Below are 27684 nucleotides of genomic sequence, written 5' to 3' on the forward strand. Positions count from 1 at the left end.
GTCTGGTTGGCATTTATAGCTGTAAGTAGGATGTCCTTCAGAGGATGTGTTGCATTTAGGCGGGTTCTGGATGTTTGTACAAGTGTTGGTAGAATGTGGCCCAGAACAGTATCCACAAATGGCTGAATTCGGACAGTTGGTTGTAGTGTGCTGATTGTATGTTTGACAACGTTCACAGCGCACTGGCAGTGGTGTTGACATCTTGGAAGGTTCGACTCTGTGCTTTCGACAATAAGCTCGTATATAGGCTCCATTGTGCAATAATTCGTCCACGGTATCTTTATCCACTGTCAGTATGCGAAACATATAGGTTGGTCCGTTGTAATTTCGAATTCTCATACACTTGTTGATGGTATGTCCTTCAGCCTGAATTTCTTCAACGATTTCTGCGTCGGTGTATTCAGGGGGCACACCCCGAATCACCACTGATACCATTGGTGCTCGTTTAGGCGAAGGAGGTTGCTTTGGACGTTTAGAGGTTAGTGGCTTCATATTGGCATTTGTACCAAAAATTTGGTAGGAGGCGTTGTCTCTCATAATGGTGGAGAAATGTGTCTCAGTAGTTTCTGGTGAAGACAATTTCATTAACTGAAGCTCTTGGCACATATTTTAGGATTTGATTTAGCATATGTTTTGGCGTCAAAGTTGGTGAGCAGGAAGTTATATAAGCTGGTATCCTCGTGTTTGGATTTTACAGTGCGATCGAAAAGTCCCCGAACTCATACTTTGAAAATATGCTACGAGGTCAGTAGGCAACATGAGTTGGCAACGTTGTTAGTAGTGACTGGCATTACCTTGAAGAATGCGATAACGTCCCGTGAGAGCTGCACTGCTATTACAGTCTGTGGTGTGAGTCATTATTGTGCAGTCGGTCGACAATGCCTTTTAAGCGAGCGCAGCGAATCGCTTTGTTAGAAGCATATTTTGAGTTGCTACGTTCCCCGGTTTAGTCTCAATGGAACTACTTAACGTTTATTCCTCAACGGCGAGCCTGAGACTTATCAGCCTACTATGAAGCCCTCAGGTTGTGGGAAATCAGATAAGGATATACTTACGTAAACCTTACTAACTCTCGCACACAAAAACATATTTAGAAGTCAGTTAATGTTAATATATTACACTTGAACTCACAATTAAACTTCTTATTACAAACAAAAGTGTATTTAGATTATAATTGTTCTTCACTACACAAATTACCACATTCACATTTCCAAAATCACTTCCATTATTCCAGCAACATCCATAATATCCTTCTCCTAACAACTCCCAATCGAATGTTTTAAGGTTAGTCCATAACCGTCACAGACTACTCATTTGAACAAAACAAATTACGTCATAATAGACAATTAACATATTAAACATATCAAACACTTAAAATTATACAATAAGTGGGTGCGTATCATGGCATCCTCCCACAAACAAAAAGAAAATTAACGAAATGAAAATGGAGTAAATTTTCTTTTTCAAAATTCTAGGGCCATCCACTCAATTCAACAACTGCTTCTCAGTTTCTTGGAGTGTAGGACGGGGCAGACGTATTCCAAGTGGTAACATCTAATTGTTTAACACTAGTTTCTCCACTATCGAAATCTTCCGTCTGTGTAGCACTTTCTTTCCTCCTCCAATTGTAGTTACCTCTATACCGGTTATAGCGATGTGAGTAGAAATTATTATTACCATATGAACTTCTTCGGAATGGCGTTCTTCTTTCTTCTCCAGAAGATCGCTGTGACCCCTCGCAGTTCCTTCTTCTGTAGAACCTGCTTCTATTTTCTTCTCCTGAAGGATTGTTACTTTGTCGAGCGCTACCACTAAAGTTCTCATTATCAGATCTTCCGTTACCAGCAGGCACCTTCGCTGAATCGAGTTGATTTCTGGAGAACGTCAATTGCCTAACTCTAGCTTGGTTGGTTCTTCTGTCCTCGAATCTCGGGTTTTCTGTCCTCCATCCGTCGAGTTGCTCCGAGGCTTCATATCTTCGTAAGAAGCTGGTAAGTTGGTCCATGTTGCGTGGATCGCGAGTAAGTACCAACTGACGCACTCGCAGCGGAAGTTGACTAATAACTAAGTTCAGCGCTTCGCTTTGGTCAACGCTATCCACAAGATTACAATAAGAGCCATATGTGTCCCAGCAATATTCTTCAAGTGAGAGGCCACAGCTCCTCGAATACCGTTTGTTTCTCAGCATCTGCATTTCTCTTTGCTTGGCATCAGCAGAGGCATATTGTTTTCTAAAGGCAGCACAAAAATGTTCAAAAGTCTTCCACTTCTTCTCATTTGCAACAAACCACGCCTTAGCCTTTCCTACCATAAGAGAGGGCAATAATTTCAATCTAAAAATCATAGGGACATTCATTAGATCCAGGTATGTTATTAGCTCTTTTAAATACCTCTCAGCAGAGACAGTATTAATCTCTCCAGCAAACTTTGAAAGAGCGTTAACATCAGACATGCGAAAAGATTTGTAGGAACTATTCTTATAGGCATTGTCACGAGATATCTCATCCTGTCCCCATCTCTCAGACTTTCCATTATTATGTCTCTTCCTGGGCTTTGTAATTTTCCTAGTTTCAGTTTCCTCAGAACTAGAGGAAACTGCAGAGCAAGAACTTGACGAGTAACGATTTCTTTTCCTCATCTTCCCCTTGGAATCACCTCTCGTTGTTGAACCGTTCATTCCCGGTTGAAATACAGCTTCACCATTTTGAGAAGGTTCTAGAACCCGACAGCCTGCCATTAACATCTGTAGTTGATCGACCTGCCTATCTACAGATGCGACTTTCTCCGTAACTTCTTCAAGTTTCTTTTCTTGCCTTCTCTGATTTAGCTCTAAATTATCAAGTAATTCTGAGGAACCCTGTGTTGCTTCTGGCCTTGCAATTATTTCAACACTCTCTATTCGTCCCCTCAATTTCTCAATTTCATTTTCCATTTCCTTTTCTTTAGCTTCTCTAGATGTTTTCTCCTGTGTCAAGTCTAAGTTCCACTTGTCATAATCCTGCTTTTGTTTTTCTTCCAGCTTTAGAATTAATTCAGCTACTTGCTGCCTCTCACACGCAATTTCCTTCCTCAGAGTCTCCTTAATTTCTCTAAATTCCTTTCGCCCCTCTTCTATTCTAAATAATAATTCTTCCTTATCTTGACTGAGCAGCTTCATCAATTCTCCTCTTTCTTCATTCCTTTTTCTATCTTGTTCATTTCTTATACTTTCCCGTTCCTCTTTATCTTCTCTTCTGATTCTTTCTTGTTCATTTCTTATACTTTCCTGTTCCTCTTTTTCTTCTGTTCTGATTCTTTCCTGTTCCTCTTTATCGGGGTGTAAGGGGTGATTTTCCACGTAGTACACCCAACTGTCAACCTCACTTCCACGTTAGTACACCCTGGACTGCGTTTTGCAGACGAGCGAGGCTCTGGCGACTGGCAATCTGGCCAGTATAATTGTGTGTTTGTTGTCCTGTTCTTTTGTCCTTGTGTGTGCTGAGTGCCCCTTTACAGCCTCAGCTTTTAACGAAAGTCAGAACATTTTAAGCTTTTAAGATTTTACTTATTCAACCTTAGAGTTGTTCTTTGTAAAGATAAGGGGCTGGACCCCGTATGGTGTGACGGGTGCAAAATAGCCTAAGTGCTGACGCACCCAAACTTTTAAAATCAAATCAAATCAATGTTCCTCTTCATCTTCATTTCTTTTTCTATCTTGTTCATTTCTTATCCTTTCCTGTTCCTCTCTATCTTCTTTTCTTCCCATTTCGATTTTCTCCATCAGTGTTTGAAACAACTGTTCCAAACAAGGACTTCCTTTGTTAGCCTTCTCTTTACAAATTATACATTTCAATTCTTCGCCCTTATACTGCGATTTTGGCAAAGGATAACCAGCACAACGTAAGTGGAAGCTTCTTTTACAATCGTTGCACTCGACCTCTTCATCATCAGCTTTCCCTTTATCGGAACAGCAACTTAAAGTATCCATTTTTAACTTACGACGATCACTTCTTAAATTACGCTTCTGCATACCCTACTCAAACACATGTATCGAGTCCCGCGTTGCGGCGCCAAAAAGTTTACACCTGCTACGTTCCCCGGTTTAGTCTCAATGGAACTACTTAACGTTTATTCCTCAACGGCGAGCCTGAGAATTATCAGCCTACTATGAAGCCCTCAGGTTGTGGGAAATCAGATAAGGATATACTTACGTAAACCTTACTAACTCTCGCACACAAAAATATATTTAGAAGTCAGTTAATGTTAATATATTACACTTGAACTCACAATTAAACTTCTTATTACAAACAAAAGTGTATTTAGATTATAATTGTTCTTCACTACACAAATTACCACATTCACATTTCCAAAATCACTTCCATTATTCCAGCAACATCCATAATATCCTTCTCCTAACAACTCCCAATCGAATGTTTTAAGGTTAGTCCGTAACCGTAACAGACTACTCATTTGAACAAAACAAATTACGTCATAATAGACAATTAACATATTAAACATATCAAACACTTAAAATGATACAATAAGTGGGTGCGTATCAGAGTGTAAGACATACAGAGGTTGTGTGGAGAAATGGAGACGTCTATTCCCTGATGATCCGGTGCCAGGAAAAAGTGCAGTGCATGATCTTGTTCGCCGATTTCGTGAAACAGGCTCAGTGCATGATCGACAACGAAGTGGAAGACCCAAGGTCGTCACACACGAATTCCTAGAGAACGTGAGTCAGCGAATGGTGCAATCTCAAAGAAAATCTATACGACGTTTGTCACAAGAAGTTGGAGTATCATATGGATCCACACAGAAGGCACTGAAAGTAGCCAAGTTTCACCCATATCGTGTGAAAGTCATCCAGGAGCTGAAAGCGTTAGATAAAGATAAGCGTATCAAGTACTGCCGGTGGTTCCGTGCTTTCACACGCAACAATGTGGCCATTCTGGATAAAACTTTTTTTTACCGACGAAGCATGGTTTAATCTCATTGGATACATCAACTCACAAAACACCTGAATGTGGGCAACTGTAAACCCACATGCCCTGCATGAAGTACCGCTACATTCTGCAAAGATCGGTGTCTGGTGTGCCATTTCGCGACGAAGGATTGTTGGACCCCTGTTCTTTGAGGACACAGTGGATGGCGATGTGTACAGGGATTTTGGTGCAACAATTCGTGGCTATGTTGGAAGAGGATGAGCGTGAATGTTGGTTCCAACAAGATGGGGCAACGTGCCATACTGCAAACGACACAATGGCTATGTTGCGCGAGTTTTTCGGGAACCGCATGATCTCCAAAAATTTGTGCCCCCTTCGTTCCCCCGATCTCACGTCCCCCGATTTCTTTCTTTGGGGGTTCGTGAAAGAAAGAGTATATACACACAACCCTCGCACATTGGATGAACTCCGACAAGCAATTTCTGACACTATTGCTGCAATTCCAGCGGAAACATTGAGGAAGGTGTCGCGGAACATGTGTAAGCGTGTAGACATGTGTTTACAGGAACATGGCGGTCATTTTCAACACTTCCTATGAACTGGAAACCAAACACTATTTTGCAATGTCCATAGAGAGTGCAGCATAACCTCCATTGTGTGTTTATGTGATTATGTTCTGTTTGTGTTGCGTTATGTTTGTGTTTTGGAAACTTTTTCCTCATGCGCTTAAAGTTATATGTCATCTTGTTTGTGTTTTACCGACCGTTGCCATTACAGTATACCTCACTTTTGGTTTACATTTATTTTTCTGTGTAGTACAAGCACTAAAGCATTTATATATGTATTCCTTTCGTTCCCATGTGTATTACTTTCTACACAATAAATTCTTAAAAAGTGAGTGCGGGGACTTTTCGATCGCACTGTAGTTGGTTTGCATGTGCTGTATTTGCTGCATCTCGTTTTATTGGTGATAGAGATCGTTGTCGTTGAGGTAATCCCTCATAGAAATTGCGACATCGGCGTTTGGTGGAATAGCTGGACCTTTGCATTGGATCATTGGTACTTCGTGAATCGAGCATCGCCTCGGAGTTTGGACCGTCCGTCCGTTTAGTACCTCCGGTGAAGGTTTTCACCCCTTCTCGCTGTCGTAGCAGCGTTGCAGGAAGACCATGATGCATATCAGAAACCACAACCGTCAGTTGTATATATGATCCAATGGAACAAACGCAAATCCTGTGGGAAAAAGGCACAAACTCAAACCAACTGACAACTCAATCCAATGAAGCAATTCCAAACTAATTGTAGAGCCCAAGACAACCAAGAAGAGGAAGGATGAACGTAATAAGGGAAAACAGTTTAAAAAAAATAGTGTAAGTCGTATGTCTGGTCCACTGAACGTGTTCAACCAAAAGGTTCCTAGCAATCACCTAACCACCGTATAGGCACCGTTTGTCCGTTCCAGACTTACGGCTTCCACCTGGAGTAATTGCGTGACACAAGAGAGACCGTCCTACGAATACCTATACCTGTTGATGTCTGCGTTGGATAATAAACCTTTTCGAGCAAGCCCTCATCTCCAGGAAGCTATCAACTCGTGGCAAGCCACGGCACCTAGCGACCTGTTGAGTGAGATGAGTCAAGGCAGAATGGATAATAAACCTTTTCCTGCTCCCACAAAAATAGGCAATAATTAGGCTGGAGAGTTCAATGAACTAACCGATCTCTAATTACGCCCTGGTAATGATCAGGCTGGAAAGTTCATACGAACTAACCGATCACTGATGTCTGCGTTACTTTTTTTTTCCCGGTCATCCGTTTAGAGGGTTATGTCCCTCTCTTCGGCACGTGCTAGATACTTTAAATATATAATAATAGTAATAGATAGGCGAAGTGCACTTTTTTCTATTTTTGGGATTATGAAATGAACATTAACCTAGTCTTGCAATGTCCTTGGATTTTTATTGCTATATTATATTACACCCTACTTTCATTCTTATGTTAGTAAATAAATACCCTTTCTTGTAGTTTGATTATTAGTTGCGATATGAAGGGTATAAATGTGGTCGTAATTGTGGTGGATGATGAATGGTGTATAGTTCATAATCGGCATGTCTGGGCCCGATGGTCAGAGTATACAGAGTTAAAAGATGTTGTAATGGAGTATACAATCTGTATGGGTAACAGTCGTGTATTGCATCTTCACGGATTGTGTGAACCAACGGTGGGTGTTCTTTGTCCATCTTGTTATTTATATATTCTTTTCGCAATGCCTCTAGGTGAAGTGTTATATGTGGAAAACTTATTCGTGTGTATAAGAGTCGAGTTGGATTTGGTAGCTTGATTCTGTATGCCAGTCGACATGCATGTCTCTCTATGATTTGTAGTCGTTCATAGAACGAGTCCCCTGCTGAGAGCCGTGCTGTATGTCCATACGTAAGTACGGGCCGAAGAAAGGCCATATAGGTATTTAGGAGGATATTTGCTCGAAGTCCCCAATTCGTGCCGACAAGTCTCTTCATCAGCTGTAGTCTGTTTTTGGCTTTCTTTTTGATGTTCTGCAAGTGTGGTGTCCATGTTAGTTTTGTGTCAAATATGACACCAAGATATTTGACGCTGTTGGTAGGAATTATGCGTGTGCCACGGATCTTAAGATCTAACATACTTGGATTTCTTTGTACCCTTGAACGACATCCAGTAGGAAGAAATATTATGGCTTGAGTTTTTGCACTATTGATGGTGAGTCTCCAAGTGTCGCACCATCGTTGAAATACATTAATAGCTGGTTGCATAATGCGATTTATTGCTTGAATTGTAGAACCACAAGCCAGTAGAGCTGTATCATCTGCGTATTGGTATGTTGACACCTGAGAGAATGTTGGCATATCTGCGACATAAAGTAAGTAGAGCAATGGAGATAATACCGATACTTGCGGTACTCCGGCGTTCAGGAAGATAGGGTGAGACAGATTGTTATTTATTGTTACATATGCCATTCGGTTGGTAAGAAAGTTGAAAATTAATCGAATGTAACAGAAAGGAAGGCGAAACTTATGCAGTTTATATATGAGGCCGGTGTGCCACACTTTATCAAATGCCTTTTCAAGATCGAATAGTATTAAACAAGAGGGTTTAGATGTATTGTACTGGTTGTAGATTCGATTTGAGAGTCTTAGTAGGTTATCCAAGGCGCTAAAGTGTGGCCAAAATCCGGCTTGGTGTATCGGGAGATAATTATTTGACAATAAGTGAGAATGTAATCGGCGGATTAAATTTTTTTCAAGGATTTTGCTGAGTGTTGACGTTAGTTGTATAGGTCTATAGCATTTTGGGTCTGTACGATCTTTATCAGGCTTCGGAAACATGAGAACCTTCGACACTTTCCATTCGACAGGGTAATATCCAGTGCGAAGGATTAAGTTGTATATCACGGCGAGAAATGACAACATTGCTAGTGGAGCTTTCTTTATCAAGACATATGTGATGGAATCAAACCCTGGGGAAGTGTTTCTTTTGTTGCGGACTGCGTTTGTTATATCATCTGTGGTGATTAAAGTAGTAAGAGGGTGATTTGCGTTGATAGTATGATGAGGACTGGGTTGCAGTTGTCTATTTTCAGGATGTACCTTCTTTGTTATTTGAGATTCTAATCTGCTATTAGGGGCAAGTGGAAGCGGAGGAGTAAATGTGTCTTGGAGAATCTGTGCAAATTCATTTGCCTTTTCGTAATAATTCGTAAGAGCTTGTTGTTGTGAAAGAAGAGGATACGTAGTACTTGTATGTTTTCCTGTAAGCATATGAAATCGTTTCCAGAATTTACTAGGATGGCTTTCAGCATCAAGGTGATTGCAAGTGTCGATCCACTGACGCTGTTTGTGTGCCTTTATGTAGTTATGGACAGTTCTTATCCATTGGCGGTGAACTCGCAGACATTCAGGGTTCCTTGTTTGTACGTATTCCCGATAGGCACGACGTGATGCAGTCACTAGATGAAGGTATTTAGGTGGTAGTTTAGGTTTAAAACTGTTCACAGTTATCTGTGGTATATGTGTGCTTGCTGCTTGTTTGACTTCTGACGTGATGTTTTCTACAGCCTTATCTAATTCGTCAGAGTTCGTTGGAGGGGTGAGATTTTGAAAGATAGTGGAGAGATCTTCTCGATAACCTTCCCAATTTGCTCTGTTATAATCGTAGATCCGCTTTGGAGGAACCTGTTTGTGTTGAGTATAGTGGTGCACTGGCAGAGTTATTTTAATTGGTGCATGATCACTTCCTATCGGTGCGACTTCTATGTTAATTTTGTCAGCTAAGGAAGGTGACACAAAAACTACATCGGGGGTTGTGTTGCTCTCTGGACGAGTTGCAGATGGTAAATCTTGAAATATACCTGTAGTATTGTTATCGATGGTAGTATGGAAAGCTGTTCGTTCTGCATTTGTTCGACTATGTATATTAATATCAGCTAGTATGAAGTAATGACGGTATGTAGAAGCGATATAAAGAAAGAAGTCTGTAGGTAGAGGGCTAGTAGGTCGTATATATACAGTTGCCAATGTCACATTTATGCTTTTGAGATAAAGTGTGGCAATAGAATATTCTTGGTATGGAAATTGAGGTGGTAATATATTTGTTCTATAGGGAAATTTTGGCTTGATCCCTAGGGCTACTCCACCACATAATCGTTGCGCCGTTGTAGGACCAGGTGTATGTAGCAAGGAATACCTGGGTATGTAAAGGGGTGTGGCTTTGGGGATACGGGTTTCATTCAGTGCAAAGAAATGAATGTCTTCTTCCAGGAGAAGTTCCTGGAATATAGCTTTATGTTTCGGTAGAGAACGGATGTTCATAAATAGGAAATTATATTGTATATAGCCCGCCATAATTATATAAATATCAGTTAGGTTTCTAAACTTCAGTTTCCAGTGGTACAATTTGAAAATGTACATGTGGACCAGAATATGTAGCGAACAGGTGGACACGAAAAAGAGTCTTAGCTGTCTGTACTATCTGTTGTAATATATGTTGGCGTAGAAATGGGTGGATATTTTGTAGGGTTAATGTTTGAAATCTAAGTACATCTTCAACAGTCACTGGTTGTTTCAGAGAGTTCTGTGGTGGAGTTGTAGAGTCCATAGTTCTTAATGGTACAGTTAGGTCAGGGCGTGAGGCTTCGGGGTTTGGGCGTGCAGCACAGCGGTAACTATATGAGGGATGAGCCTGTTTGCACGTGTTACACTTGGGTGGTGCATTTAGATTCGTGCAATCTTTAGTTGCGTGTTGGCCAGACCAATAGCCACAGATAGATGTTTCGGGGCAGTTTGCCGTAGTGTGGGAGTTGTATTTCTGGCAGCGTTCGCATCGTAATGGAAGGGGTGCTTTTGAATGTGAATGTTCAACCCTGTGTCTTTGGCGATATATATAAGCCCCTTCATGAAGTAAGCGATCGATCATGTTGGAACAATCTGTTATGACTCGCATCAGGAAAGTTGGACCATTATTGTTCTGTATTCGAACGCATTTTAAGACTTCATGGCCTTCCAAACGCAGTTCTTCTAATACTTCTTGATCAGCGAGTTCTGGATCTACGCCTCTGATAACCACTGACATGTGTGGTGGTTTGTTTGGAGGTGGTGGTTGTTTGGTGGTTTTGGGTGTCAGTTGGGAAGGAGCAGCCTGTGGTCCAAAAATTTCAAACGAAACTTTGTTTCTCAGAGTGGAGAGAAATTGTGGATCTTTTGATTTTATAATGATGCCATTTCTGGTGAATATAATTTGTTCTACTTGTGCTCAGGGGAGGTATTTTTGCAACTGTTGAAGAAGTAGCTTAGAAGTTCTATACTTGGGGTCGTAGTGTTGCAGTAGGAAGTTGTAGACAGTGGAATTTACTTCAGTGCGACCATCGGTTTGTGCAGTATCTCTGGAATTGAACTTTGATATGCGTGCTTGTTCTTGATATTTTTGTTTCTTTTGTAGTTGAAGAGGAGATCGAGAGCGATCCCTGGATGTTTTTGAATCGGCTGAATTGCTTCTTGAGTTGCCTCGGTCTTGTTTTTGGATTATCCTGTCTGTAGAGTTTGCACCCCCAACTTGTTGGGGGAGCCCTTTATGCATGGTGAGCGAAGGGAGGCAACCTAGTAATCCTTTTCAAAGACGAAACAATTAGGAGACAGAGTTATTTCAGGTGTTGCAAAAATAAGCAAAGTACAAGGTGCTGCAAACGAGAATTGTAGCACAGTTTGCTTCAAAATAAAGAGAGTACAAGTGCTGCAAACGTGGATTGCAGCACAGTTTGCTTCTAAATAAGCAGAGTACAAGTGCTGCAAACGAGGATTGTAGCACAGTTCGCTTCTAATTAAGCAGAGTACAAAGTGCTGCAAACGAGAATTGTAGCACAATTTGCTTCTAAATAAGCAGAGTTCTTACCAGTGTTTGCAAAACGTGATTAGCAAACAGTTGCTCCAAAGTAAGCAGTAATGGTTGTATGTCCCTTCACAGCAAGGCGTTCTGCCGAAGGCACCTCGAACACACCAAACCACTGTATAGGATTCAGTTTCCTACAGCCGTCCGTTCCAAACGTGCTGAAACCAAACCCACAGTGAATGTGTCAAGGGGGACCAACCGAGAGAAATGTCTGCGTTACACTTACCTTCTACTTATATAGTCCAGAATCAAAAAGGTTGTTCATGGGAGATTCACTTTTATTCACTGCAGTACATTTTCTTCTTTAATTTGTAGCTCTGATGTTCACACATCTTTCGAAGAGTGTTAAAGCACAATTCTGCACTATGATTATAATCAAAAGTACCATTATTTGTTGTACAAAAACTTATCTTTCTGTAAAACATTTTAACAGAACCATCTAGCGGCCGATGTAGAAAACTCAGTATAAAGGAAGTATATTCTGAGCATTTTTTGAGAATATTAGGTTACGCAACAACATAAAGACTCGCTTAGAGTAATCATCTATCTACATGAGTTTCAATTTTCGACAAAGGATTTTCATACTATACTCGACGAAACTGGACAATCGTTATTTCAAATTCGAAAGCACGCTCACGCACATATCGTAAATTTAACCAAACGTTTTGTTTCTCTTTACTTACAAATGTATCATTTTGTTTACGAGTACCATATTTCGTCTGACCAAATTTTTTGGTATTCTTAAACAAAATGCTTTAGTAATTACAAGCAAAATTTGGTTATCGGAAACAAAAAGCATAACCAAACAACTCAACCAAATTTTTTTGGTAATTCTAAACAAACCAGTTTTTTCTGTGTAATCACTACATAAAGAGAACCGGTCGAAGAAACTGGAAAGGGCTTCCTACAAGCACACACCGGCAATAGACAATCTTGAGCGGATGAAAAATCCGCTGACACGAAATCGTATGAAACAAAAATAACTAAACGCAGCTTTATGCTTAAAGCACCGTTTGCGACAGATGCGGACTCGCCAACTGTTTTAGCGATCGAATTTCTAATCCACCATTAATAGCTGGAGAGATCATTTCTCAGTCCCAGTTGCACTCAGAAATTTAACGCGTGAACAGTTCTTGCCTCCACGTTATGGGCTGTTTATCGATTGATACGTAAAGCGTTACCGCGGGGAGTGGTGCGCTATTGAAGTGTCATTTCAGGGACCGTGTCGTCACATCTAGATCTACAGGTAAACGAACATTTCATTATTTCCCTTCGTATTCTTCTTACAAACTTGCCAGACCAGTCATCCCCGAAGTGTTAATATCGTATGACTAAGTGTTGTTCTCCTTTCACAGGGGCGAGCCCCTCTGGTTCTGTTAGTATTCCATTATTTATCTTGGGTGTCACCTCATCACCTTTGCGTCCCTCTTACAAAGCGAGCGAGTCGCTTCCGGCTGTCATAGTCGTAGATAACGATCCCCACAATCTACCTTAGATTTTATATATTTATTAATTGATTTAGTTTATTTTACTTTGCGGTTCGTGAATCTTGGCTAATTTGCGAAGATGGGGATGAGTGATGAAATTATGATATTGTTGAATGGACCTTCACAAACAACAAACTCGAGCGGGATTCGAACCCGGGACCCTTGGCGTCGCCTACCTTAGATTTTGTACGTGGTGGAGTTTGCTTTGCTTTTCTTTCATCAATTTCCCCCCGCCAGATGCATGTACACTTTTCTTTTTGTCTTTTGGCTACGTTAGTTTGTACCCCATCTTCCGATTAGGGTATAATTTATGTCCGGTTCTTTTGGATCCTGGCCGCTACATTTAGTTTAATTTTTTTCCACCCTCCATTTTTCTCACACGTTTTTGTTAGTTCTTCGTCGTTCAGGCCGCCCGACGTATCTAGCGCGTCTCGCTACCAAGGGCGTAGCCATATAGACCAGTGGGGCTAGACCCTACAGTCTCGCCACACCTTATGGTTTGCAATTCCTTTATAATTTTGTGATCTCTCCTCTCTCCTTCCTTTCAATTTTTACAAGTTTTACACTTTATTGAGTTTTTACATTTTTATATATAGTTTATGGATTTTCTTTTTACGTGACGTTTTAGTGTCTACACTCTCAATCACATTTCTTTTTGTTAATATTTTGTAACGCAGTCCTTATAGGATATTTCTTATATTACTGCTATAGCTATCGTAACCAATCTCCTCCGTCCCATAGTAGCGAATATAGTTACTCGGACTGGTCTGGTTTATCTTTTCTTTCTTAGCTACTCCCTTACCCTACCTTCCACACCGTTCGTCTCAGCCAGCAAGGCCGCCAAAGAGGTACCCGGTACCCCTTCCTCCATAACACAAGTCAATCAATCCTCCCTCCCGGATTCATCAGGTTCCTAAGCAGTAGTCACCAGGAAGGTACGTGACCAGCTATCAGCAGAACTTCGTTCGTGACCATCAACCTCCAGAAGTTTGTTCCTGAACAGAAATTACGAGAAGCCCCCCCTCCAGATTCATCATGTTCGTGACCAGCTATCACCAGAAGTTCGTTCATGACCAGCAACTACCAGAAGTCTGTTCATGCACAGTCCCCCCCAGATTCATCATGTACAGGAACAGCAACGCCCAGATAGTCTACGCTAGTACGCCCAAGTCCCATCTTCACGCCTTAAGTGATTAAAAGTGCAGTCGCCGTCCGTCCACCCCAGGATCCACAAGAAGATGCCCCAACTGAAGGTAGGGTCTCACATCAAGAATGTTCAGGGCTCCACCTGCCATTCCCCTATCGGCAGCCGCCTCTCTTCCAATGCCCAATTTATCTACACATCAGTCCGCTCCAGTGACATCGTCGCACCTTCCAGGATAACAGTGCAGTCGCCGCGCGTCAACCCCAGGTTCGCAAAGATACATCCAAACCGTTCGTGTGTTCGACCCCCGTCGCTGGACCTTTCAGAACATTTCTGACGATCTCCATTACCCAATAAACGTTCACCACAGCGATTGCTAATGGAGTATACTACGTCAGTGAATAAAGAACGTGTCATAGTATTTATTTTCTGTTCCCAGTGGCCTCACATCGTTTTCAAGCCTATACTTCATGTAGAAAAGACAAACTTATAGAGTGTACCATCACGGAACAGTTTATTTTTATGACATCGCAGAAAGACTTGACAAACTTTTTAACAAAATTTCTGACATCAACAACATTACTTTAAAAAAATGAAATGTATCAAACAGACGGACAATTTTTGGGGGGAGCGGCACGGCCCATGTATTTATCTAATATTTGATTTTTTTTTTTTAAAAAAAATCCTTGTCTATTGTATATAATTTCATTATTTGTTTGACAGACACTCCACAGGTAAACCGCTCAGGTTATTCCTCTGTATATATTTTATGCCAATTTTCTTTCTTCTCGAGTGTGCCTAGATAAGTTTTTTTTAAAAAACATATATATGAAATTAACGGTTCAAAGTGTATGGAGAATCCGAGTGACCCAAAAAATGTTCAAGAGAGGCTGACCCTTTGACAAGGAATCGCCAATACGCCTCCATTTTATTCTCTCTCAACGTGTGTTTAAGAGCTTTAGTGTTCCGTGTGACGCGTGATAAACGTGTTCGACGTCAGCACCTGACATGAGAGAATGCTCTGTAAGCAGCAGCTGAAGTCTCATAATACGCATGCCGTCGGTATAGTGAACCGGAAAATGGTCCAGTGCTTATATTCCAGCATGTTTAGAATATTAAGTGCATGGTTTTCTGTTGTTTTTTTTCATCTTTTCACTCCCCTTGTATAACATTATTTTTTTGGGTTGGTGTAAATAAATTGTCTTCTCCAATTGACTGGACTGGCTGGGTACACGTCACAAACAAAAAATTAACTTCCCTTCGTGAAATCAATGTTTTTGCTCCAGGCAGGTGTTTCGTATCATGCCAAAAGGCGTGACTGGAAGCCGCGATCCCTGGCGTCACAACTCGATAGTCTAATTACTTCATAAAGAGGCCCGGTCGAAGAAGCTGGATAGAGCATCTTACAAGCACACATCGGCAATCGGCAATCTATAGCGGATGGAAAATGCGCTGACACGAAATCGTATGAAACAAAAATAAGTAGACGCAGCTTTATACTAAAAGCACCGTCTCCGACAGACGCGGAGTCGCCAACGGTTTTAACGATCGAATTTCGAATCCACCATAAATAACTCGAGAGATCATTTCTCAGCCCCAATTGTACTCAGAATATATCACGTGAACATTTCTTGCCTCCACGTTATTGGCTGATTATCGATTGATACGTAAAGCGTTACCGAGGGGAGTAGTGCGCTATTGAAGTGTCATTTCAGGGACCGTGTCGTCACATCTAGATCTACAGGTAAACGAACATTCCTTTATTTCCCTTTCTATTCTTCTTATAACCCTGCAGCCGGCCCTCGTGGCGGAGTGGTAAGCACATCGTGCTACGATTCCAGGGGTACTGGGTTTGAATCCCGGCATGGGCATGAATGTTTGTGAGTGTCTATTCATCAATTTCATCATGTCATCACTCATCCCCATCTTCGCAAATTAGCCAAAAGTGGCACAAAAAAGCTAAGTAAATAAAAGCAAATGAATAAACAATCAATCTTACAAACCTGCCAGACCAGTCATCTCCGATGTGTTAATATCGAATGTTTAAGTGTTGTTCTCATTCCAAAAGTGCGAGCCCCTTTGGTTGTGTTAGTGTTCCATCATTTATCTGGGATGTCACCTCATCCCTCTTGCAAAGCGAGCGAGTCGCTTGCGGCTGTCATAGCCGTAGATAACGCTCCCCTATATCTACCTTAAAGATTTTCTTCGATAGTTACTTTACTTAATTTGTACTCTAACTCGGAAAATTTGATAAGGAAGTAAGAACCTGTTTAAAATGAGTGAAAAACAATTGAGTGAAGGCCAGAGCTTCATCTGTCCGTGTGTAGTTCGCTGCACTTTTTGACACTAGGTGTAGTGTCAGTGTAGTATCCAGGTGTCAGGCTGGTGCAAGGAAATTACATTCAACCAAGTAAGCGAATAGCTGTGTTCAAGTCCAGAAGAATCAACAAATCCCTGTCTGCTGCTTTAAACGTTCATTTGATTAGTTAGCACGCACCACGTGACCATACACTACACACTACAAACGGTGCAGACACAAGATGACCTACTTGATACCAAATCCACGAAATAGACGAGTTGGTGTTGCACCTTGTAACGTGTAACCAACTAGACGCGTGAAACCAGAGAGAGCCAAAAGGTGCAGGGAACTAGAAGGGGCTTCTGTTTCGAAATTGGTTTTGAAAAGGAAATTTAGAAATAGGAAACATACAGGGTGATTCAGAGGTAGTAATCATGTTTCAGCAGTTGTTTCACATGAGAAAAATATTCATCTACAAGCACCTTAATTCATCAAGAAAATCTGTGAATATTGAACTCTTACTTACAGTGATTTCCATCCGTTAAGATTGGAAATGAGATGATTCAGCATCATACCGTAAGAATTCTCCCTCAAATAAAAAATCACCCTTCTAGCTTGACGGATGGAAATTCCTTCTTTCTTGGCCAATATATGGTCCAGTACTCTGCAAAAATTAAAACTAATTTTAGATAGCTTAGCGATGAAGTCATATTAGATCATTTCAATGAAATTACTTGCATTTAATTACAGTAAACAAACCAATTATATGGAAAAACAACCATCAATATGTCATCAAGTTATAGATTTCTTCCTAAGGATTGAGGTCCTTTTTCTTCGAAAATTGTAAAAGTAACTAAGTTTTTTGAACCAACAATTTAACTTTTGCCTCAGACTTATTTATTGATATTGCCTTGTTTCAATTACTTTCATTTTATGAAGTTCACTTTATTCAGGTAATGCAAGCCAATTTTCCATTCATAATGTTCCCCTCTCGTCTAATATGAAATATTTAAGATAAAACTCCACAAGAATAAGCAAATTCATATATTACTACAATATTGCCCGAGTATTTTAACACACAGAATCCCTTGTATTAAAAGAGGAACAAAGCTTTTGAGAATAAAATGCTCAGATTTGTGTTTGGACTTGAATGAGATTAAACATAACACCGCACGCACTGACTCGCAGTGAGAACCCACAGTTTCCACGGTTAAAAGGTCATTGCTGTGTGCGGTGTTTCCAAGTTCTACGTACATCTTTACTTGATTGAATAAAAAATTGTTAAAAATCGGTTTCGCAAGTATAAATTAACAATGATATGGGTTTTAAAAACAGAAACAAACAGCTTTAAAACAAGACCAATATTGTACTTGTAGGACTATCCAATACTGAAGAATAGGTGTTTGAAAGATTGATAAGAACAAGACAAATTCTGAAAGTCTGAAAATCAAGAATTATGTCAAGAACATTTCTGCCTGCACCGTACTAGAATTGCACACCGATTGAACCACCCGTTTTTTATTTATAGCATTTCTAAGAGAGCGATCATTTGCAACACTTAAAAGAAAACACCATGTTTTGTTCTCACGACGATAACAAATAGAAGGCATCCTTGAAATAAATTTGGTTAGCATAGATTAACGCATAATTGAATAAGCTAAATTTTAGCCTAACTCGTTTTATGTAGGTCTGTCTACTGGTTAATTTCTAATTGGAGTCCAAACTCGAGTATCAATCATTTTATTCTGACAGTAAGGAGAATTCTATCTCATGATGATGAAATATTTTATTTTGTTTGTTGGGATATAACTATATCATTACTTTCAATAACATTTGCTCGTGCTTCTCTTGCAAAATGCACCAATGGAGATCATGAATTACCTTCTTGATTTGTGATAACCCAAGTCCCGCTCTAGACGAGAGCATTTTCCTTGGCATTTTTCTTAACATTTTCTTAATTCTACCGTGGAAAGTGAAATCTTATATAATTTTGTTGCCATAGCATATTCCATGACATTTTCATAGATAGAATCGGTTCTAATTCTCTTAGCATTTGGAGTACCATAAGCAATCAGAATGCGAGCTCTAGGTCACGAGTTTAGATGTAATGGCGGCCGAAGGATATACCAAAGACAATGCATCACTTCACATTTATGAAAGCCAATAACTATACAACTGAATGGAAAAACATTTAATACGTAACCATTTTAGGTACAAATCAATGACGTTTCTTAAATATGTACTTTTTAGCAGTACACGTACAGAAGAATAAATATTTATTTTCAATTGTGAGCACCGGACACTGGCAGAAATATCTCAATATATAGGTGAAATTTATGGTTACTCAACGCCAAAAGAAAATATGAAGGGTTTCACTTTGTATACACGGTATCTTGTAAATTAAATAATCATTCCTCTTATAAATTACATCTCTTCGTCTTTACAATTATTAGTTATTAAGTGAATACCGCGTAACTCGTATGCCTTTCGTGCTGAAGAGTATCCAATGTTTACTGCACGCTTCGCATCGCATTTGCAAACGGAAATGTTACATGAAATGCTACCGTGTAAACACTGTCTGTCATAAAAATGCTATAAGATTTTTGAAAGCATTTATGCTAAAAGAAAGGCTTCCGTCTAAATCGAATTTAAGTTAAAATCTTCAGCGAGTTACGCAGAGTTAAATCCATTACTCACCTCTCAACCTTATAACCGTCCCTACCACAGGAAGCCAGCTTCGAAAGGAAGCGGTCTCTGCTGTTGGAGTCGTAAGAGCTAGGCAGGTTGAGATACCTCTCGAACAGGAAATCCCACTCTTCTCTTGATGCAAAATTTGAAATGTGGCAAAGAGCACGGCTAGAGATGCTAGGGGAAGAAAGCAGAATCCGTAATTGACATTGGAAGAAAAGTGAAACTACTATGCTATAGACATAGCAATATATATAATATTAAATGTATTGAATAATATCATGCTATTGTTTGTGAACCACATACCACTTTATCACTTATTTTCACCTTCACTGTGAACAAAGCATATCCAAAATTAAGTTGAATTAAGAAACAAGGGTGATGACAGTTGATGCTAATTATTTCATTAATGATAATTTCTACACGCATGGGGGGCGATGGGACGAAGGCCTCTCCATGAGATAATAAAAAAACAAATGAAAGCAAAGGAGATCGAGAGAAACAAACGTGGTAAATGCCATCTCCCACAAAATGAACGCCGAATACCATCTTCCTTTTTCAACAACTTTTAAAACGAAGTATAAAAATGGTAATTACACATTTACTACCTCTACATACATTATTAATAATAGAGGAAATAAACGATTTCACCCGGACATAATTGCAACACAAATGTTTTTTTGTGCCAGATTGTGCGGAATGGTGTATTGAATATACATTAAGTATCCACCATCCAAATGTTTGGGGAAAATTCACCATCTTAGAAATTGGCGGCAAAGATTTACCTTGAAAACTAAAAACATGTAATATATCGAAAACGGTGCATTGTACATAAAGTGTAAAAATAACCAAAATGAAATAGCAGAAAATTGCTAAATTATGTTTTTTGTTTGATAGAGCTACTATAAATCTTAATTGAATTTGAAAGATTAAAATATTTCTTTCATTTTTAGAATTAGCGTAAAAGTTGTTTTCTGACAAAATTATAACACCATTAAGCCTTGTTTCCATGATTATGAAAAACTAAATATGCTGACCAAGGCAGTAATTTATTTTATTTAGTTTTTATTTATTTTTATTTTTAGCATATTTAGTTTTTCTGACAAAAAACAGCAAATATGTAAGAAACTATGTAATGTACGTCCAAAAATTACTGAACAAAAGTCATAGCTTATGAATTACTCTAGATATTGCTTTCTGTTTAGCGTTTATATTTATTTATTTATTGAGAAAATTTCAGATACAGCACAGGTGGCCATTTTACACTGAAATTGTCAACAATGAGAAAGCAATAATTATAATATGCATAAAGAAATAAATAAAAAAATAAAAAATAATTAAGAGTAACAAAACAACATAAAAGTGTATAGCAAAATGAACAAGAAAATAAGTAAAAGATGGTACTATGTGATATTAATTACAAGCATTTCTTCTGATGGAAGACCGAAAGGCAAACTCAGAGGAAAATATATCAATATTTGAGGAGAGATCATTGTATTGTGCTGCAAGTCTGTAAAAGAGAGATCTTTTTTGAATTTCTAGTCTAGGTTTTTTTGTATAAAATAACCTTGGGTAACAGTTTCATGCATCGGAGACACATTTCTTCAATTTTACACAAGAAACTACTTACGGAAATGAGTTTCTCCAAGGTTTACAACCTTCGTCGATATATATTCTTCCTAAAACGTCATCGTACAATGCAGCAGAACAATAAATAATCACTTTTCATGTAATAATATTGCGCATTTTGTGAAAATCGACACATCATGCCGTTGTTTCCAAGATGTACCTGCAGATGGCTCTAGCGTCGGAAGTCACGCGATCTTGGTAGTGGAATCAGGGTTCACAAACGCACGATTTTTTTCGAGAAACGCGCGTTTTTTTTCGAGAAGCGTGCGGTTTTTTTTTCGACAAAGGAAAATTGTTTTTCGAAGAATTTAGGGCTGAAATGAGTGCTAATGGAACCTAACCTAACAGGCCTAACCTAACCTCGTGTGAATGGTTCGTGGGGTTTTACGAGAAACTTGCGTTTTTTTTTTTTCGAGAAACGAGCTGTTTTTTTTTCAAGAAACGCGCGCTTTTTTCCTAAAAACGCGCGCTTTTTATCGAGAAAATGGCATGTCATGGATGTGACGTTAGGTTGTTATCGGGCGTAGAAGATCCCTTGGAGTTTACAATCCAACACGGTGTATTGAAGGAAGAAGTTGATTGCGAAAAATGTGGCAGTGCATGTAAGGTGCATGTTACACGTGATGGGAATTGGTTATATATTTGTTCGAAGAGAGTAGATGGACAAGGTAGATCACGTCGGAAGAAAGTTCCGTGCGGATTCAAACGTTCTGCAAGGAATGGCACGTTCATAGGTTCCAGTAACCTGTCTGTTAATAAAATAATTCATTTCTGCAATTTGTGGCTTCATCTGCCGTACCCAAGACAAGCAGTAATAGAGGAGGAATTAGACATGAGTAAGAGAACTGTTGTTGACTGGTCGAACTTTTGTAGGCAGGTTTGCGAGGAATGGGTAACTGAAAATCCCCGTCCCATAGGAGGTCAAGGAGTTGTTGTCGAAGTAGATGAAGCGAAGTTCGGCAAGACAAAGAGGTGCGTAAATAGAAGAGGACGTCCAGTTAACGGGCAGTGGGTGTTCGGCGGAATAGAAAGAGGAAACCCGAGAGCATTCTTCATGGTCCCAGTAGACAATAGGGATGAACAAACTCTGCTGCGAATCATACGCAAATTCATTCTTCCTGGCACAACTATCATCTCAGACTGCTGGAAAGCCTACATAAACTTACAGGAAGCAGGCTACAGACACCTGCGAGTGAACCACAGTATAGAGTTTGTTGACACGCCTGCAAGTGGACATATACATAACGAAAACATGCGACGGATGTTGCGAGATGACATTCCAGTCCACTCCCAAAACATCGAACGAGCAAGGCGTAATGTACGTCATTCCATACCAACCTTTGGACGAAAGAAGAATCACTTCACAGGGTACCTAGCAGAGCACCTGTTTAAGGTCAATTTCACACCGAAGACAAGAATGCACGCATTTTTCAAACAAGCCGGTACCATGCAATACATGTAACTTGAAAAGATGTAATGATGTGCCATGCAATAAATATGTGAAAGATGCTGTGATGGTAAGTTAATCTCTTAATTTTTACTAACGTAACCTAAGCAAACCTAAACTAACCTAGCAACTTTGCATGTTTCGTGACTTGAAAGTATAATTTAAAAAAAAACGATAATTCATGGAACATAGGAATTTTCATGCACAATAGAGTTGGAAACGTTGATATTCGAAAACAAAAGAAGCGTTATCGTTCGCAAAGCAAGCGATATCTCTCCGTGACGTGCTTTCCGCAGTATGAAGGAAAATGGTTTATTTTAGCAGAAAAAGTGTTTCTTTTCGTGCAAAAAGCATAATGCCACCTTCTACCATGTTCCGCAATACATAATTGGTAAGTACTAACCACGAGAAAGACAAAATATCCGATTTGAATGTGTCTCCGATGCATGAAACTATTACCATAATCTTGTGTTGCATGTTGTGCGCATAGGTACTCGAAAGTGGAATTCCTCAAGAAGTGTGTTGTAGCGAATTTTGCCATTCACAAGTTTGTATAAATAACTTAAATCATTCTGCAAACGTGGCTGATAAGCAGTTTGTAAGTTTAGAAAAGACAAGAGATGCGGAATGAGGGAACCCTGTGACGGACTATATCTAGGAAGAAGTGATACACTGAATCGATTCTAGAGAGATGAGTGGGACATGCCATGGACCAGACGGGAGAGCAGTTTTCTATTATTGGGGAGATGAATGATTTGAAGTACAAGGTGAGGGCTGAGATGTCCCTAATTTCAGTGAAACGGTAGAGTAAACCTAAGAGACGCATGGCCTTTTTTGTGGTGCATAAAATATGTTCCTCAAATGTGAACTTTTGGTCGAAAACAATGCCTAGGTCTTTGTGAGAGGATACTGCTTGGATGTTATTGCCACAGATGGAGTAAGATGACTAAGAGATTCTTCTTGAGAGAGATAGTGAGAGTAGTACACTTGTAAGGATGTAATGTAAGGTTCCATGAAGTGAAATGAATGTTGCTATGTCATTCTGAAGAACATGAGTATCGTCGGAAGTGGAGATTTCTCTGAAAATTTTACAGTCATCTGCGAAAAGAAGGTAATTGCCAGAGGGAGCTGTGAGATGGTCGGCAAGGTCATCGACAAATAATATGAACAAGAGAGGTCCTAGAACACTACCCTGTGGAACTCCAGGGAGGACAGGAAGAAAGTTAGAAACAGTTCCTGGAAGAACGACACGTTATTGGCGATCGCTAAGGAAATTTATGAGAAGGGTTAGAAATTTGCCATGAATGTTGAATCTATTACATAATTTGTGAATCAGAAGACAATGATTAACAGCGTCAAGGGTTGAGGAGATATGTAATTTAAAGCACAGTCATGTGTTTCCCGATATTTTACGTGTTCTATTTCTTATGATATTGCTAAGAACATAATACATTGTTTTCTGCAGTGTTTCGTTCACTTCCGTTTATTACGTGTAGTTTTTGTTGTTTAAAAATGTATACACACAGTAGCAGCGATTATGTGTTTGAACTGAGCAAGGGAGGGGGAGCGGCATGGACAGTTTACTTTCTTTATACCCTACTGCAATTAGAAGGAATCGTATTGAAAATGGAATTCAGGCAGATGATTTTGGGTCACATCCACTGGTGGGCAAAGCTTAGCATTAGGAGACACAGTGCTGGGACAAAAAGTGTGTATGGTGGGGAGGGGGATTTCTCCCCATTCCCCACGTCTAATTGCCGCCACTATCAACATATTGAACTATTATGATACAGTTTTAAATCAGTCACTTTGCCAGAGAGTATATTTGCAGAATTTTTTGCAGATACCTGGTGCTAACATGTTAAATTTCATCATTTCCTGTACATACGGACGTGCACTTGTAGTACAGGTACTTCCCCCTGATGCAGCAAAATGAGAACATATGCATAACTGGTTGAAGATGTAAACTCCACATCCAAATACGCTTGACTTTAATGAAATTCGGAAAAATATCGATCATCCTAATGTATTGCATTAGCGTCTACTTCTGAATTGAAAAGGCCAAAGCTTATTGAACGCATCTCAGAAATAAGTTCATTTGCAAGATGCACTCTGCTGCTTCAAGTAGCTTGAAGAGTGCTTCATATACTATGAAATGATCCCTTGTGTCTCTGGCTAAGGCTTTTTCGAATTTATTTGATCTGCTTTAGTTTATATTACGTCGTTTTTCTGCCACTTTTGATTAATCACGAAGATAAGGATGGATGAATGGACAATCACAAACATATATGGACCACACAACACAAGTCTATCTGTAGCAGGTCCTGCGGCAAATAATCGAAAAAGGTGATCATCCAGGGAAACCAGCGATTTCTTCACTTCCAGATATGTATTCAATACACATTCCACTATATTTGTGGGCACTCAAAGAGGTAAATCACACACACATCATCACATTGATCAACCAATATATCTAAAAGCACACTGTATGGTAGCCAGTGAGGACGCAGATATCCCTCTGAAGCAGCCCATATTAAGGCTGGGTGGTCTTCATATCAAGATCAGTTTCCTGAGATGTGTTGCTTATCTAATGGCAGGTTCAGGCCTTCAACAATTCCTTGAGATCATTTACGGAGGTAATACTGTTAAACCTATGATAACCAATGATCACCGGAATAGGCCCTCACTTCCAAGTAGTGCACCTTGGACTGCATTTTGAAGACTACCGAAGCTCTGACGTCTGGACTCACAGTCAGTACAATCCTCTGTGGGACTCGTGTTGTCGCCCATATTCTCCCTTCATTCATCTCACCATATCATCATCAGTCCTCGAATTCGCGGTTAGCCAAAATTGACAGATAAACGCCGTAGTATGAAATAAAACATATCAAATCAAACCGAAAAGGCCATAGCCAGAGACACAAGGGGTCATCTCATAGTTTATGCAGCACTCTTCACGCTACTTGAAGAAGCAAAGTGTATTGCAAATGAACATATTTCTGAGATACGTTCAATATTCGTTGGCCGACTCAATTCAGAAGTAGACGCTAATGTATGAGACGATGTATTGACGCTTCCGGAAGATTGTGGATAACAATAATGTTGAAAAAAGGTAGCCACACAGAAACCATTTTGAGTGGTGCAGATGTAAAAATCGTCTTACTTAATGTGACAAATCAACGTTGTAAATTACCGAGAATGATCGAGGACACCTTTAACACGCAGGCCAACCTCCATGCAGGAGTGGTCAGTGTGAAGCGTCATGAAGAGAGGGAGGCCAAGTTGGAATATATAAAATTACTTGCACGTCCCATTTCATCCATTATATCTTCACTCATCGTCGCGATTAACCGAAAAGGTAGAAACGCGACTTTGTACTTTATTATTTATTTATTTTCTTCCTGGTACGAGCTGTACGAACTACATTTTTTCTCTTTCCTCAAAGTCGTGTATTAATATTCCCCTCTTTAAGTTAGTAATATACCCCTCTTTACATCTCCCAGGTATTTCTCCACTTGCTGTCCTGCTTCTTGTATCTTTATTGTCATCTACCACTTCTATCACCTCCCTCCATGTTAAGTTTTTCATCTATTTGTTCCTTAGGTCATGTGTAGAGGGGCAGTTCAGTAGGATATGATCGTCCGTCTCATCTCCATCGCACAAATAACATATAGTTTCCCCTGCTTCGTTTCTCTTCTTTAAATGCTTCCATCCACCTAGTCTGAACCATGTCAGAGCACCTCTTTCTTTTTCCCCCCACAACATTGATATATTTCGATTTACCCCTTTCTCTTACTCTTTGCTGTTCCCTGATTGAGGTCTTCGTTTGGTAGTCTGCTCTGATTTGGTTTTCTGGTGAAATGTCCCCCCCCCTCCTCCCTCTTCCCATACCCAACCGATTCTGCTATTGAATAGGAGATTTTTCAAGTCCGAACCCCAAGTGTGAACGTTTTCCTCCCTTGTCTGTATTCCCAAACATTGTCCCCTCAGCGTAGTTTGGTCCTCTTGTGATAATCGCACCCAATATTTAACAACCCTCATCCGTGATTGTGCCGTGTCTCTGTTCAACCCCAATTCCTTGAGGATCCCACAGTTGGCCGTACCTCTGCTTCCGCCCATTACCCTCTTATAAAATTCTGTTTGCGTGCCGGTTGTGTTATACTCCATAGTTTAATGTTCCTAATATTATTGATGAATATATGTTTTGAATGACCGGGAAACGCATTTCAGGTGGCTTAATTATTGTCCTTATGACTTGTTCTATTGCAAATTTTGTTTTAGTTTATCTTGTTCTTATGTGGTGTGTCCAGCTTCCTGTTATGGAGAGTGTTGATCCCAGGTATGTGAAGTTTTTAACCCGCTCGATTATATCCCCCGTATATCCATGTCTCCTGTCTGCTAAATATTTAGCCATTTTTGAAAGCAACCATTTTCTTTTAATGTTTACATTCATTTTATATTTGTTGCACTCCTCATATAGCCTATGCTATCTGTGCTCCTTTGGAAACCCTCTATTGTCTCGGACAAGATGACTATGTCGTCTGCATACATAAGGACTGTTATACTTTGCACTCCTATACATGTGATTGAATCCTGGTCCATTTTAATTTCATGTGCTACCCAATCTATGAACAAAGAGAATAGCACTGGTGATAGGATGCGACGTTAAAGGAAGTGAAAGAGCAAAGGGTATAAAAATGTTATATCATGTTCTTTAATCAACTTAATATCCGATCTATTTACATTGCACAAATCCCAAATATTAAACAAATTTTTGGGAAAATCGATGTTGTTTCATTCGATGGGGACCGCCAATACCGACTGCACTGCAATGCCGGGCCGACAGGTGGTGAGGGTGTAACATGTTAGCACCAGGTATCTGCAATGGACTCGAAAGAAAAGTGACGGATTTAGAACTGTATTTTACCGTATCATATTAGTTCAATGTATTGACAGTGGCGGTGATTAGACGTGGGGGCATAGGGAGTAGTTCTTCCCCCCTCCATACTCCTATCGCACACCGCGTCGTCATTTGGCAAATCAATGTTAGAACATGCTCAGAAGTTTTTCCGTTGAGTCGACTCCTTTCAATCACGAATCGGGCAATTGACAACTTGTGGTTTTTCGATATTGTCGTTGGTGGAGATGTAAGACTAACAGAATTGGAGACTTGATGACGTCATTCCTGAGGTGTGTGGCACGATCAGGTCATTGTTCCACGCACGTGAGTAAACTTTTATTTGTTATTATGAGTAAGAAATATTTTTTTTACAGAGGATGGGTCTAATATTTGTTAATGTTCAATTTGATGTGTCCAAATATGATTTTGTGAAATTCATATCTTTTGGGGCAGCTAGATTTTTAAAAAATCTGTTGTCGTTATTTGCCAACATTGTGAGTTGTGACTTAAGATTACAAAGCAATGAGTTCGTGAGCCAATATTGTTACAAAATATTTGGTACACTTTTGTGTATTTTAAGTTATTTTTTATCCAAATGTATATAGTGGCGTAACCAGGGATTGGTGCTAGGGGTTAAAACCCCAATTTTGATTGAATATTTTCTTTAAGAAGAAATAATTAAAAGGAACTAAAACGTAAGAAGAACTATGAAACTCTTGGGCAAGTCACTGTTTGCGTGCGCACGCAG

The 27684-nt window shown here is 39.7% G+C and overlaps 1 protein-coding gene across 2 annotated transcripts in view; it reads right to left on the reverse strand.

Moving 5' to 3' along the window:
* LOC145986686 (aminopeptidase N-like) overlaps window positions 1-27684 on the reverse strand; it is an 80531-nt gene that overhangs the window by 23207 nt on the left and 29640 nt on the right. The window contains exons 9-10 of one of the 2 annotated variants that reach the window (XM_083120997.1): window positions 18970-19137; window positions 16799-16936 (exon numbers count right to left, since the gene is read on the reverse strand). In XM_083120997.1, coding sequence (XP_082977123.1) covers window positions 16799-16936; window positions 18970-19137 — 306 coding nt within the window. The remainder of the gene's footprint in view (window positions 1-16798; window positions 16937-18969; window positions 19138-27684) is intronic. The other variant, XM_083120998.1, reaches the window with a different exon arrangement.

This window comes from Lepisma saccharinum, chromosome 4, assembly GCF_977018435.1.
Source record: "Lepisma saccharinum chromosome 4, izLepSacc3.1, whole genome shotgun sequence".
NCBI lineage: Eukaryota > Metazoa > Arthropoda > Insecta > Zygentoma > Lepismatidae > Lepisma > Lepisma saccharinum.